Genomic DNA, 15,044 nt, shown 5'->3' on the forward strand with positions numbered 1-15,044 from the left:
GTCCGATGCTACTTTGGTTTAATGGACTCTATCATCATCTGATATGTATTAAAATTCGTGCATGACTGTTTCAATTTGCACATATTTTAATACGGATCGACGGTATTAAAGTTCATTAGATCCATGAATAGGTCCAATAGCCACTGGAGCTACCCCCGTCCTCCAATAAATAATACTGAAACGCTAATCAAGCAAAGCCCAAAGTTGCCTAGAAAAAATATTTCCACTGGTAAATAAGAAATCCTAGATTTCCTGGGGCAGTCACTACACATAAAAATATAATAATTCGGAAACTGAAACCTGTGCCCCACATGAAACTGCCTCGCCAGTGCAAACTCACAGGTCAGTAATATACCACACGGTTGAATACAGAAATACCGAACTGTAATGTCATTTCGATATAATAACACCTGAGGTAACAGTATTTTTTAGTTTGAATCAATCCGTCCATTATATAGTAGCAAAAATCATAAGGAGACTCGTCTATTACAGGCTTGGGCCAGATTGACCCCGATTCTAATGGGACGGTGCCGATTGAAACTCAAAAATTATGTTACCTCAGAGGATGCGAACTCCCTCAATTTCCTGGAAGAACCTCTCCACTTCTGTCCGCTTGTCCGAGAGGAAAAACAGACCCCCCTCTTAAGGCTTGCCATTTCGGCTCTGCCCCCCCTCGCCGTACGCCCCCCCTTCCACCCCCGCTCCCCCTATATAAGGCTTCATTTAGGGTTATAGGTCTCTACATCTTCTCGGGTCCTCGACTAATCGGCGGTGGCTAAGGTACTCATCGAATCCTGTACAATTATCTATGTCTTTTGATTGGATTTAACATTTGAATTGTGAATCTACTTGAGCTTCTCCAATTATACAGTTTTTCTAGTCTTAGAGCTCCCGTCTACTTGTGTAAAAGCTCTACAGCTTTTCTTTCTTGTTTTTGTTGTTGTTGAGAATTTTACTGTTCTGGTGTCCTTTTTTCAAAGAAAGATTTTTTTTTTCTTAAATTACCGTTTGATCCTTTGAGTATAACTCTAATCTGATTTGTTTCGGTTTCAGTTATACAAGAAATGCCAGATCTTTATATTTTATATTAAGATTATTGTTATTTCAATCTGGACCCCAGAAAGGAACTCAGGAGCTGAGTACTTTGTACAGACAATTATTATTCTCACCTAAGCTTGTACCTACGTAGAAACAAATGAGAAATTGTTGTTTGCTTTGTAGATTTGGTAAATGCCTTTATTTTGTGTTGCTCAAATAGTTTGAGAGATTGGTATGTGTAACACAAGTAAATAAACTTTATTTTTTATTTATACATCTCTGTGTGTGAAACCTTATGTTAGTGGTACCGGCACCTGACAATGGATTTGTAAATGATACCTCTTCTTCTGCTTGCTCTGCATAAAAACTGTCCATATTTGAAGTTCTTTAAGGATGGCTAGGGTATAAAGATTAAAAGGATCGATACTAGGGTGCAGATATACCTATGCAATCTACTAATAGGGTGCTCTTTAGTTTTGGAGGATGGGTATGAGAGCTGGAATAAAAAATTATATAAGCTAAACTAAGAAACAGAGGGATTAAATAGAAATGCCAAAAAGTTGGAAAATTCAGTGAAATAAATTAAATGTCATGGATGTTATTGATACCAGCATGCGTTAATTGATTTTCAAGGAAAATTGGTGGAATATGTGGATCCTACTTGTCTTTTTAGCTCAGCAGTAGAAATGGTCATTTAAAAAAATGAATCCAACTGATCTACCATGTGCCAATTGCTAGTGTGCTACGCTTGTCTTACAATATTAATAATGCCCACTTATTATCTCTCTAGTATTAATCTCTTGAGTATGACATGCAAGTTAACAAATTTTTAGGTTAATATGGCGATGGAGGGTGAGTCTATTGCAGCAACATCAGAAGGTATCAGTACAGAGGCTGATACAGCTAAAATTGAAATAAAAATCAAAACGCTGGATTCTCAGACATATACATTGCGGGTGAATAAGCGTGTACGTATGTCTGTCTTTATTTAGCACTTTGTGCTAGTTAAATTTAAATATCTCAAGTCATTCTCTGGAGTTAATACAATACAATATTGCTCATGGTTCTTCTTTGATAATGTTTTCATTGTTTAATTCTACTTTAGGTTCCAGTTCCTCAACTGAAGGAACAAATTGCTGGTGTCACAGGGATAGAGTCAGGGCAGCAGCGATTGATCTGCCGAGGGCAAGTTCTGAGAGATAATGAACTCCTTTCTCATTATCGTATCCTTCTGGCCTTCTATTTGGCTTTCCTAATTTCAATCATCTTCACAATAAATAAATAAGTAAAATGATTTGTTAATTGAAATGTTATGTTCTCCATTTGTTTTTGATTCATTTCTAAATGGAGAAAAATAACAGGAAGAATTTCAAAGTTGGAACCTGGACAAATCATAAATGAATAATAATTCTCTCAGTAAAACTCTTAAAATATTTCTCTATCCAAGCAACGCCTTAAAAACAAAGTTTTTTGTGGTTTAGTATGCAATTCTACCGTATTCTCCTTGATTCAAAACACAACAGATGTTGAAGATGGTCATACATTGCATCTTGTTGTAAGGCAACCTCCTGAAAGTGTGTCAAACAATCTAGGTATGTATTTTTTTTCTCAATTATCATTGTTACTAAAAAAGCAGTTTCATTTTTACCGTGAAAGACATCAAACTGTCAGCATGCATTTAGTAGAAACATGAAAGAAAGGAAAATAAAAATTATGTTTAGAAACACACAAACAAATTTATAGAAAGAAGAAAGGAAATTGGAAATTTTCAAAAATATAATTTCTCGCAATCGTAGATTGCGGCTCAGAGGTTACATTGGGCTGTTGGCACTTGATTAGACTATTGATAGGAGCATTGCAATAGTGATTAAGGGCTCTCAGAAAGAAATGGGCCCACACAATTCAGTAATATATGGTCCGCTCTCAAAGATTGCGGGAATTTACTTAGTAAGATTTTGTCAATTTGGTCTCTTATCTTTTGAAATGTTGTTCTTTACATTTAGAACCTCATAATTTTCCATTAAAATGTTCCACCCGTTCCCTTCAGAACAAGTATATGATCTTCCATCTTAGTTTTTCATATCTACAAAATTGAGAACAGTAAGAGGGCTAATTTTGGTATTGCTTACAGAATGTAGATGGTGTATTGATTTCCATGTTTTCTTGTTTCATAGGAGGATAAATGGAATTGCTCTCTTGGAAAAAAAAAACACGATGGATTCCAAAATTATTGATTAGCTAGATTCACTTTAAATGATTTTCTATTCTGTATATGGTGCAGGAGCTGCCAATTCTTCATCAGGTGCTCTGAACAATCAACGCAATCAGCTCACAGAAAGTATCGTTTTGGAGGCAATTAATATACAGCACAGAAGCCGTGGGTTTCCCAACATTGGTCAGGTTGGATTTTTTTAAAACATATTGTTGGGCTTATTTCATAAGTGATCACGAATTTTAGTATGTTTCTCCTTCCTCATTGTAAACTTGCAAAACATTGTCTTGAGCAGATTGTATCTAGCATCATCAATTCCCTTGGAACCTCTGGTGGGGCGAACTTGGGTGTGGATCCTGTGGTAATATTTGAAACAAAATACATAAATTATTTCTTACTTATATTAGAGATATAATTCTTGGTCCTTTTGTTTACTAGTACTAAGGATCAGATACTTGCCAATGCCATGCATTGGGTCAGAACTGTCAGAAGGGTACAGCTATGGAAGACCAATTCTTTGCTCCTATATAATAATTTTTTTCAACCTTTTTTTATGGATTTTGATTTGATACATATTTGTGTCATCTTTGAGGTGATTTATCTCTATATTTATTTCTATGGTACTATGCATATTATGATTTGGTCCGTAATATGGATCAATATTTTTGTTTTCAAATTTTTATCGGTCCGAACTGTTCAACATGATTTTCATATGAATATGTACTTGCAAACCAAATTTTATATTTTTTTAGAATTTTTTTACTGTTTTTTAAATTATGTAGAAAATCAATGTTTTTGGATATTGATCCGTATTACGGACCAACCCGTGATATGCATAGTACCATAGACTCACTTTTTTTTTATTTATATAAGTCAACATTGAGGAAGAATGCACATACCTTACTGGTGGAACTTCTTCTGTAATACTGTTTTTTGTTAATTAAGTACAAAATATAACCACATGGTTTGTTGGTTAATTTCCAGGCTGGAGCAGCAAACCATGAATCTCAGCCAGCAGAGTCTACTGAACCTCATCTTAACCCCAGATCATTTACGGTTGAGATTGGCTCAATGCAGGTCCCATCTCAGAACCAATCCGCCGAGACTTCAACTGGTTCTGTGAATCCTAGTGTGAGTTTTAGTTCATCTTTATTCTATAAAAGATATTTGTAAGCGTGAATTTCTGTGGCTAATGAGCTAATCTAATGTTCCTTTGATCCACTTTGTAGCCAATTCCTGATTCCTTGGCAACGATATCTCAGTATCTGGAATTCATGAGTGAGGAATTCAGAAGGGCAGGCTTTTTTGGTCATATTGGTATGATTCACAATTCACAAGGGCTCTAGTAAATAATTCACCAACATGGTGATTTTGGTCTATTACCAACTTGGACATTTAGTACCAGACAGTTAAGCCTAGGTTTCTTTTTTATTCATTTATTTTTATTTTGTTCGAGGCCTAGCTGTTTAGTTGATCTCAGATGAGCATTGTGAACCTTTGATGTCACCAAATTACAATACGCTATAGAAAGTTTAACTATGCTTGGTGACCTTGACGATTCATATCACATGTAACAAAATTGCCACTTATTGGAAGGTCTAGTTTTTTTTTAATATGAGTTAGTTCTGGATGCTTTTTAAATAAAATGTAAATTTTAGAAGTTGATGCCAGCCATCCTAATTAGTCAGCTTGATTGAAATGTGAAGTCATACTGGGGCAATTTGGATTTGGTACCTTTTAAAATAGTTATCGTGTAATTAGACATGTTCTGTTTGAATAATCCAGTCAGCACTGTAAATGTACAAAAAAGTTAGAAATTTGTATCCCTTGAAGTAACTCGGCATTGAGATCCATATGGATGGCTTAAATCCCATATTTGAACTTTTTAAAAATATCTATTTTGCTTCAATAATATGTGCTCACCAGTAACAGACTAGCCATTTTTATGTTATTATATAAAAACAATGGCCTGATGCCTAAATATTGAAAATCATTTGCAGATAGCTTAACACCAGTCGGGCATGGACATGGGACACAAAGTGTTTCAAACCTGTCCCAAGCTCTAGTCTCTACTAGATTGCTAATGACTCAGGCCCAAATCTGTTTATCAGTACGTGGTTCCTCTTTTTTTGTCTTGTTTAATTTCAATTTAAGCAGGTACATCCCAGTGTGTTAAGGTACCAATTGGGTCACTTTATTTCATATGTTATTTGGCCAAGTTGTTATGTTCTATCCTGATTTGGGCTCTCTCACCTTAGGTCAGAAGTCCATCACCTTGTGTCCTGGACAGAACTGCAATTTAACTGAAACTATGCCGTACCAAATTATTTCCCTATGCTGTAATATGCTGAATTTTTTTCCCTCTTCAGGGATACACTTTCTTGCTTATTCGGTACCCTTCAGAATTAATATGATACTCTCTGCATTAATTTAGGAACTGGCAGCCCAACTGTCTGATCATGCCAATGTAACACTGGTACCTGCACGGGCACAACTGCAAGCATTGTCGATGCGGTCAGGAATCCTTATGCAAAACCTTGGATCATTACTTCTTGAGCTTGGCCGCAATGCTATTATGCTAGATACGGGCTCTACACCGGTATGCCAAAAGCGCCCATTTAAATTTAAAATTTGCGAGAAATCTCCTGGAATTTCTGAATGTCCCTCCTTTCATAATAGTTTGATGACATTAAAATTAACTCAAACTATAATAAAGTACCCATCCATTTCTTAGTAGTAGTATTGTTAAGGCAAAAGGGAATGCTAAAAAGGAACAATTACTACTGGGATTTTGATTATTTCATGGAGGAGAAGAACCCTTTTACCATTTTTTTTTTACTCAGGAGGATCCTTTTGCAAGTCTCTCTTCTTATAACATGTAATATTATGTAGCAATTTGTTGGCATAATTGGTGGTAACATGCCTGGCATAGATTCGTTTAGCTCTTGATTCGTATTACTGCAACACAACAGAATGTTTCCATTTGTGATTTGAAGTTCTAATAATGGGGAATATGTGGTCAAGGACCTAGATTGATGGACTTGGGGCTTGGTAGCCAAATAGAAAAAAGAATTGCGTCTCATATAGAGATAGATGTAAAGCAGATCAGGTGAGTTGTAATGTTCAGTTTAGTCTGTTCTAACAATTTTGTTATATTCCAGCAAGATGCGTCAGTTAATGCTGGACCAGCTATGTTCATCTCTGGAAATGGACCAAATCCATTGATGGTTCAGGTTTGTTAGAATAACCAATTTGATTTAAGTTTTTATTTGACATTTTGGTGAGGATAATAAATTCTCATCTTCTCATTTTTCGTTTTTTTTTTCCTATCCCTGTAGCCTGTTCCATTTTTCCCATCATCAAGTCTGGCAGGACAGACTGGCGATCTCTATTCCAGCCGTGGCGTGCACAGTGACCTTTCTCGTACTCTACTTCGACCTAGAAATATTGACATACATATTCGTGCGGGTACACTTATCATTTGATATACTTCCGAATGTTAGCAAAAACTATAGTATTATTTTGGCAAAAGACCAACAATACATGCGTACAATGAACACAAGCAATATATCTGTACAAAGAACAAATAAGCACCTGATTAAGTACGAAATCCATCAGAAGAACTAGAGAAAAGATTGACTGTTATCTCTACAACACTTGGTGTGGTCATGACTTTTCCTGCTTTCTAACCCAGTCTGACATTATTAGGTCGTGGAGCACCTGCGCCAAGTGGTGCGAACCCAAGTGGAGAGACTGGTACGCAAACACAAGAACAACCAGGTGCAGCTAGAAATTCTGGTTTGACTAATCAAGGTCTTAATGGAGAGCCTGGAATTAGAATGGTTCCAGTACCTCTAAGAATGATTGCTGTACCAGTCCTTGCTAGAATGCCAGTAAGAGGAGATTCAGGGAGTGTCGTTCCACCTGCTAGTGAGCCCTCTAGTGGTGGGTCCCAGCCAAATTTGGATCATTTTATGCAAGGACCAAATGTTGCCTCCGGATCTGAGCCTTTGGTGTATGCATCAGGTGAGATTTTATAGTTTTGAATTTGGTTTTGCATTAAGATGTTTTATCATATGTACTATGTTTCCAATTTAAGTACCATACTGTCAGGTAAGTAACAAGACTCATATGGTCATACTATCTGGTACCTTTATGACTCCATTTGTTTTCTTGACTTGTAGGGTCGGTACCAGTATTGTCCTGGTCTGGTGTATTATACTGGTGCATCAAAATTGATATATATATATATATATATATATAGGAATATGCTAGCATGCTACGCGTAGCATAGAGGCCCTCCGTGCAACGGCTCAATATTCGACTTTTCAAAATCCTAACGGTCGATCCGAACCGTTCATCTTGTTCTCCATATTAATATGTGTTTGGAGACCAAATTTTACATTTTTTGGAATTTTTTGACTATTTTTTTAGATTTATTGAAAATCGCTGTTTTCAGCAAATCTGGACCATAAAAAAACAGCAATTTTCAATAAATCTAAAAAAATAGTCAAAAAATTCCAAAAAAATGTAAAATTTGGTCTCCAAATACATATTAATATGGAGAACAAGATGAACGGTTCGGATTGACCATTAGGATTTTGAAAAGTCGAATATTGAGCCGTTGCACGGAGGGCCTCTATGCTACGCGTAGCACCGTAGCAGGTTCCTATATGTATATGTATATATATATATATAGAGAGAGAGAGAGAGAGAGAGATAGGCTAATGTGTTTTCGGTACACACAGTCAAAATTTGAAATTTCAAAATCCAAAAAGTCGATCTGAACCGTTTATCTTGTTCTCCATATTAATATGTGCTTGGAGACCAAATTTTACATTTTTCTGAATTTTTTTACTATTTAGCAAGCCACTTTGAAAATCGTTGATCCAACGGTTTTACTGTTTTGTTAAGCCACCTTTGGATCAGCAATTTTCAAAGTGACTTAATAAATAGTAAAAAAATTCAGAAAAATGTAAAATTTGGTCTCCAAGCACATATTAATATGGAGAACAAGATGAACGGTTCAGATCAACTTTTTGAATTTTGAAATTTCAAATTTGGACCGTGTGTATTTAGGCCCATATGCTACTGAAAGCATATTAGCCTCTCTCTCTCTCTATATATATATATATATATTTTTTTTTTTTTGAGGTTAGATGTAATTTTTTTTTTAAATATTTTAAATGGAACCATAAACTTTGTTGTGTTATATGCTAAAATAAAACCAGGACTGGATGAACATGTGTCATTTTCCTCTTTCATAGGGGGGTCTTCAAATACAGAACTTGAGGATGTGTCTGCTTTGTTGCAAGAGTGGTTAGGAACAGCACATGCTGTAGATCCATTTCAATTAAGAGGAAGCAGAACGGCCCGTCAGGAACCCTTTGTCAATGCTTCTTCTGCAGCTCCACCTGATGTAAGCGGAGATACCAGAATTCCGGATGCAACTTCAGGTGTTACTGAGGAGGGAGTACAGTTCTCTAATTTGCTTTCTCAGGTTTTACCAGTGGTTTCTCAAATTGTAGATGCCAGGTCAAGCGCTTCCGCTGCAGCAGTAAGTGTGTGGATCTCTCAGTGAAATTTGTTATTCCATTCCAGCAGTATTTTCTATGTGGCTACTAATAAAAAAAGAAGATTAATACAAAGATCTGAAGGATGCAGGTGTAAGAGTATATAACCTTGATCTAAAAGGTCTTTCTAGCTGATTTCAGGGTTATTACTTCCTTTTGTATGAGGGTATAAGAGTTGTTCTTTGGTCAAAATAAAAATATGAAGAAGTATAATTTGTTTGATATAGAAAACATAGAGTGAGTCTATGGTACTATGCATATTACGATTTGTTACCGTGCTACGGCTCTATATTCGAGTTTTCAAATCCTAACGGTCGATCCGAACCGTTCATCTTGTTCTCCATATTAATATGTGTTTGGAGACCAAATTTTACATTTTTTGAAATTTTTTTAGATTTATTGAAAATCACTGTTTTTGGATGGTCCAGAATTTTCAGATCAAGTGATTTTCTAAATATATAAAAAAATAGTAAACAATTTTCAAAAAATGTAAAATTTGGTCTCCAAACACATATTAATATGGAGAACAAGATGAACGGTTCGGATCGACCATTAGGATTTGAAAACTCGAATATAGAGCCGTAGCACGGTAACAACCCGTGATATGCATAGTACCATAGACTCACTCAGAAAACATATATTCTGAGAATATATATTCTAGTTAATATATTTCCATTTTTTTTAGCACAATAATTGTTGACTGTGATTCATTTCATTCTGCCAATTAAATTCTTTTCCTTTTCTTTTCAGACTCCTGTAGAGGGCTCCAATGGTCATGCTCGGAGGAACTCAAATGTATCAAGAACTCCTGACAATCCAGAGGAGGGCCCCAGTGCCAAGCGTCAGAGGTACTTTGTGCCATTCACGTATTGTACCTTTTTCTTACCTCATACTTGTTCGCTGTCCATTGCTTTTTGACACTTGGTCATTCGTGTGAGTTGGGTTCTTATGTTTTCCTCCTTTTCTTTTGCAGAAAAAACAACTGATTTCTTAGTCATGTCAGAGCATATTTGATGTTGTCGGGTTTCAATCTTGGCCAGTGAAAAGTTTTCTTGGGGTAACTTGTTTCAGTCAAATGGTAGTTCCAATCGAAAATTAGATGCAATGTAACTCATATGTGGCCTCGACTACCAGTCCTTGGTCTTGTTGGCGGGTCTCTTGTGTCTGTACCATTATTTAACTGTTTATCTTCCTTGGATTTTAAATTATTCATATAGAGTTTCATGCGTTAGAGGCTTGTGCTACTTTGCTCATAGTGTAGACTTGGAGTTCTGGAAAATGGTTATAAAAACGCGAGTTCAGTAGGCATTTGTCTCTTTTGAGTTTTGATTGGTGCCAATTCATCTTGTTGCACATGTTTGTGCGCTTGTTAAGTTAATAATGCAATATGCAAGGTACAGGATCTTGCTTATCCAATGACCTTCTCTTTTTTTTCTTTTTTCTTTTTTAAATTGTGAATAGTTAGTGTAGGATGTGATGATAATATCAATTGAGTGGATCAACAATTCATATCTATACTTGTAGATTGATAGGCAGTTGTGAGAATTGCAACTTGGTGTAGTTTCAGAAATAAGCAGGAATGTATTTAAGTTTCATTTTATAAAAATAAAATTATTATTGGATTCAACTGTCAAACTGATCAAATATGGTATAGTCTGCATTTAAGTAGTCAATTTATGACCTTTTACATAACTTGAAATAAACTTCCCAGCCAAGGAGTTGTACCATTGTAATATTTCGAGACCTGTTCTTCATTGTATTATCAATAATTTGAAGTTATTTTTGCTTTGTAAATTCGTTTATTTATTGGAAGCCTTGTGGTAGGGGGCGGGGGTGGGAAATATGGCAGAAGAATTTGTTGTAAACTTGCATGTTGTTATTTCATAGTTATATATCTATTTACTCCATAGTAAATCCAAATGATTCTTCTGGGGCCAATGCTGGTCATCTTAGTTCATTAGTTGTATTTCGGTTCAATTGATTCTAATTCCTCTGAGCCAAGTGCCATCGTGGCAGTAAAGAGATGGAGACGAATGCTAACGCTGATAGTCGAGAGAAACAACCCTTAATTTCTCTTTATTGTACGGGACGCAGTGGACAGAATGGGGATCGCGACCTATGCAATAAGATGTTTTGTTTATTTTATTTTTGTTCCTGTTGTAAGTTCTAGACAGAGGACGTTGCTTCTGCGGTAATAACAAAATTTTAAATCAACTGTAATCCATCTTTTATCATCGGAATTGTTCAAAGTCCCTCTTGTATCATCTCGTTAAAAATAAATTTAATAAACAGAGCTAAACATTAGGAATTTAAATACAAAATTATATGCTAAATATTCCCAACATCTTAGAAAGCTGCTCAACTAAAAGTATTGCAAAAACATGCATTCAGCTGAAGAACAAAAAAAATTAGATCCCTCTACATATAAAAACATCGAACTTACAATTGACCGGAATTTTTTTTGTAGTATGTGATAAGAATTAAAATCTTCAAATCACCTTCAGTATTGATAGGCCTAAATTATATACATATTCGATTTAATTTTTATCACGAAATAACACCAAATATTTTGTATTTTGAATATAAAAAAAATAAAATACATCTAGAATCAAGTTACTGCGTTTGCTCAGTTTTAACTTGCAGAAAATGAAGAAAACCAAAGAAAAATGTCCAGTGCGAACGCACGGATTGCGATACAGACGTACTGAGTACTTAGATGGATTTATGAACACGTGCCAATTTGAAAAAGATATAATAAGCTATGCATCAAAATTCGTGCAGGTGCACGGATCTCGATGCATCCGCACTCTGGTCGCACAGAAAAAGTCCGAGCCCAGTGCAGATGCACTGTAGCAGCCAGTGTGAATGGCCTGGCCACAATGCAGCAGAACACAGAACTGGAGCCTAAATTTAAAATAATCATAACTTCTGACTCGTAACTCCGTTTTGGGCATATGATCACTTTTCGAAAAGCAAGTGACAAGATCTACAACTTGAGAAGCATAGTGTGAACGCACTTTGGTCGCAGACAGCCTAAAAATGCATTTTCGACGCGTTTTTCTATTTTCAGAACTGCTGACCATGTTTCAAGGGCTAAAATTAGACATGCCAGTTTGGAAAACATGTAAAGATAGCACCCACTAACTCCACATTCTAGCCTCTAAATTTGACATGGTCTTTAGCTATAAAAGGGGAGTTCATTCTGCATTCAATGCATCTCTTCGCAAAGATCATCTCATTTCTCAAAATCTTTTCTCCACCAATACTTAGCGTAAAATTCTGCAATCAAGGAAGCAATTCAAAGAGGAGGAAGAAGAAGATTTCAAGACGAAGAAGGCAAGAATAAGGGTTCTTCATCTAGAGAAGGGTGTAATCTATTTCTATATTTAATTTCTCTTTGTTTTAGCTAATTTTTGTAATGAATTCTTTGTTGAATACTTATATCTCCATGAGAGGTTAGTTTTCTCTCTAGGGGTTTAGGTCAATGCATGAACTTGTTTAATTTTATCTTATTCGGTTATTTATTTTTATTATGATTATTTTATGAGATTTGATTGTTAATTTCTGTGATTTATCATTTGTGTTAACTACATAGTTGATATTTGAAATCAATGTAGGCCTTGGATTCGAAAGAACCATAGTAGTTAGGACGAGAGGAGAGTACCAAATTATGAACGCAAATACTCTAGGTTTGGATTAAGATCTAACTAATTTGTAATCTAAGCCGGAACTACCGAAATTAGGATTAGAGACTTAGTGAAGGACGTAACTGTGAAATCAAACCCTAATTAGGACACCTGTATTTATTAAGTATTGATATGTATTTTGTGTGAACGTAATTGTTAAATATCCCTTTAGGATGGTGACAGCACCTAAAATTCGAGAAACATTAACCCAACCCACCAAAACACATGTATCAATAATTAGTCAATATAGGCTAACAAGAGCTTATAGTCTAGGTAGCTAGGGTGAATGACGTAACTGTAAAGTCCGAATTATTTAGGCATGTTATTAATTCACGAAAGTGACTCTTAATGACATATTAGGTTAGAAACCTCATCAAATCAAACATAAATTTAAACAAACCGAGTAGATAGAATTAACAAGAAATTGTAGACCGAATGTCCCTAGATCTTCCAAATTCTTGAAAGCAACCAAAATTCTATTTTACTTTCCTTTTTTACTTTTATTGTTTTAAACCTCATCTTCCCAGGTATTGAACCCGGACTTAGGATTGTTAGAACAAAACCCCCCATGTAATTTTACTTTCTTGCACAAATCTAAAACGAATCGATAGAGTTAAAGATTAGTATTTTTCGATTTCCCTGTAGATCGATACCCAAAGTACTACAATGATAGGTTGTGCGCTTGCAATCAACCATTCTTTGAACATTTAGGTTTATAAATTTAAAAGTCTAAAGAGTATAAAAATAAGCATAAAATCCTATACTTAAAATACTCAACAAGTATTTACACTGAATTTCAAAACTCTAACTACTCATGCAAAAAGAAATTGCTTTAGCTCAGAGGTGCTACTTTTACCCGATTACCCGGATCCGATCCGGAACCGACCAGGATCCGATTAATTTGAATAGAGTATGGATTAAAAAATATAATCAGTTAAATTATGGGTACGATTATAAAATCAATAATTTAATATCCGAATCAGAACCGATACTGTAATTGATATGATATGGATTTCATTTAATTATCCGACCCATAGCCAAACCCGACCCGATACCCGTATAAATACCCGATAAAACATATATTATAACTATTAATATATAAAAATACAACTTTGCATATTAATTTTTGCATAAGCCGTGGTGAGCTCAACACTTTTTCACAACTTGAATGTGATAAAATATAATGCTGTCACATATTCGCTATGTTTATACACACAGATGGATGCCAAATTTATTCCTTCCGTAACAGCCGCATTAATTTTTCAAATAACATTTATTGCTATGAATACATATTTCAATATTTGTCTTAATATCCTCTGCATAATAATGAAAATTTATTTATTGCTCTCATTGATATGTCATTTCTATAAATTATTAGTATTTTATTCATAAATTTTTTGAACCATAAAAAAGGAAATCGTCATCTCCAATATTTACTTTCTAAAAATTATATCTATTCTTCAATATTTTTATTTTCAAAAGTCATTTCTCTCCATCCTCATGAATTCAAAAACTATTAACAAAAAAAAAAAAATTCAATATTTTTTGTCACACCATGAGTACTCCAAACAATTAACAATAAAATTCTGAAAATAATACTACCCAAGTTCCACAAAATATTATTGAAGACTCTAATGAAAAAAAAAAGAAAAAAAAATCTGTAGTATGGAAGGAGTACTTGCAAATGTTGAATCAATATGATAGTATTTTTTAATTTAGATGAGGAGGGATCAAGTTACAACACTTGAAAGTTACAACAAAGTTACAACATCTATTTTTTTCATTTTCAAAGTCCAAATCGTCGATCCAAACCGTTAGATATTCAATCTATATTAAAATGTGCTTGGAGACCAAATTTTACATTTTTTGAAATTTTTTTTCTATTTATTAAGATGGGTACAAAATTGCTGTTTTTTAATGGTGCAGAATTTTAATAAAAACAGCAATTTTGTACCCATCTTAATAAATAGAAAAAAAATTTCAAAAAATGTAAAATTTGGTCTCCAAGCACATTTTAATATAGATTGAATATCTAACGGTTTGGATCGACGATTTGGACTTTGAAAATGAAAAAAATAGATGTTGTAACTTTGTTGTAACTTTCAAGTGTTGTAACTTGATCCCTCCTCAATTTAGATAGATAACTAATAATTTAGAGTTATTATTTTTATTGTGTTATGTGGCATGATATATTTTATTATTTATGAACAAGATCAATAGTATAATTTTTAATTTATATTATAATGATTTATGATATGAGATGTTTAAGAAATTATTATATTTAAATGTAAATGATTTTCAAATGCTTTGGATTTATATTATAATGATTTATGATATGAGATGTTTAAGAAATTATTATATTTAAATGTAAATGATTTTTCAAATGCTTTGGAGTTGTGACATATATCTGCTCCGGATCTGGAATCGCTCCGTATCTGAACCGACCCGATAATCTACAAGCAAGTTATGAGTATCTATTTACCCGGAACTGAAAAACTGAACCCTCCGGACCCAACCCGATTTGAAATAAATAAG

General features: G+C 34.5%; 1 protein-coding gene across 3 annotated transcripts; it reads left to right on the top strand.

The window, feature by feature from the left end:
• Positions 1-572: 572 nt before the first annotated feature.
• On the top strand, positions 573-10,054 carry LOC144565396 (ubiquitin-like domain-containing protein CIP73). 3 transcript variants are annotated; one of them, XM_078315135.1, is made up of 16 exons: positions 573-780; positions 1,872-2,006; positions 2,144-2,261; positions 2,562-2,630; positions 3,320-3,438; positions 3,546-3,611; positions 4,235-4,381; positions 4,480-4,567; positions 5,251-5,360; positions 5,685-5,849; positions 6,412-6,483; positions 6,589-6,718; positions 6,959-7,276; positions 8,518-8,807; positions 9,574-9,671; positions 9,797-10,054. In XM_078315135.1, the coding sequence occupies exons 2-16, from the start codon at positions 1,878-1,880 to the stop codon at positions 9,807-9,809; spliced, it is 1,932 nt and encodes a 643-aa protein (XP_078171261.1). In that variant the 5' UTR covers positions 573-780; positions 1,872-1,877; the 3' UTR covers positions 9,810-10,054. The 3 variants fall into 3 exon arrangements, with proteins under 3 accessions (XP_078171261.1, XP_078171263.1, XP_078171262.1); XM_078315137.1 differs by having other exon boundaries at positions 581-780; positions 6,589-6,712; XM_078315136.1 differs by having other exon boundaries at positions 626-735; positions 1,857-2,006.
• The last annotated feature ends 4,990 nt before the right edge of the window (positions 10,055-15,044 follow it).

This window comes from Carex rostrata, chromosome 14 (assembly GCF_964058835.1).
Source record: "Carex rostrata chromosome 14, lpCarRost1.2, whole genome shotgun sequence".
NCBI lineage: Eukaryota > Viridiplantae > Streptophyta > Magnoliopsida > Poales > Cyperaceae > Carex > Carex rostrata.

Excerpts from the sequence above, each read along its gene's own strand:
- LOC144565396 (XM_078315135.1), top strand. The coding sequence starts at position 1,878 with ATGGCGATGGAGGGTGAGTCTATTGCAGCAACATCAGAAGGTATCAGT. Across the intron at positions 2,007-2,143 it reads CATTGCGGGTGAATAAGCGT|GTTCCAGTTCCTCAACTGAA; the intron begins GTACGTATGTCT and ends ATTCTACTTTAG. Across the intron at positions 2,262-2,561 it reads TGAACTCCTTTCTCATTATC|ATGTTGAAGATGGTCATACA; the intron begins GTATCCTTCTGG and ends AAAACACAACAG.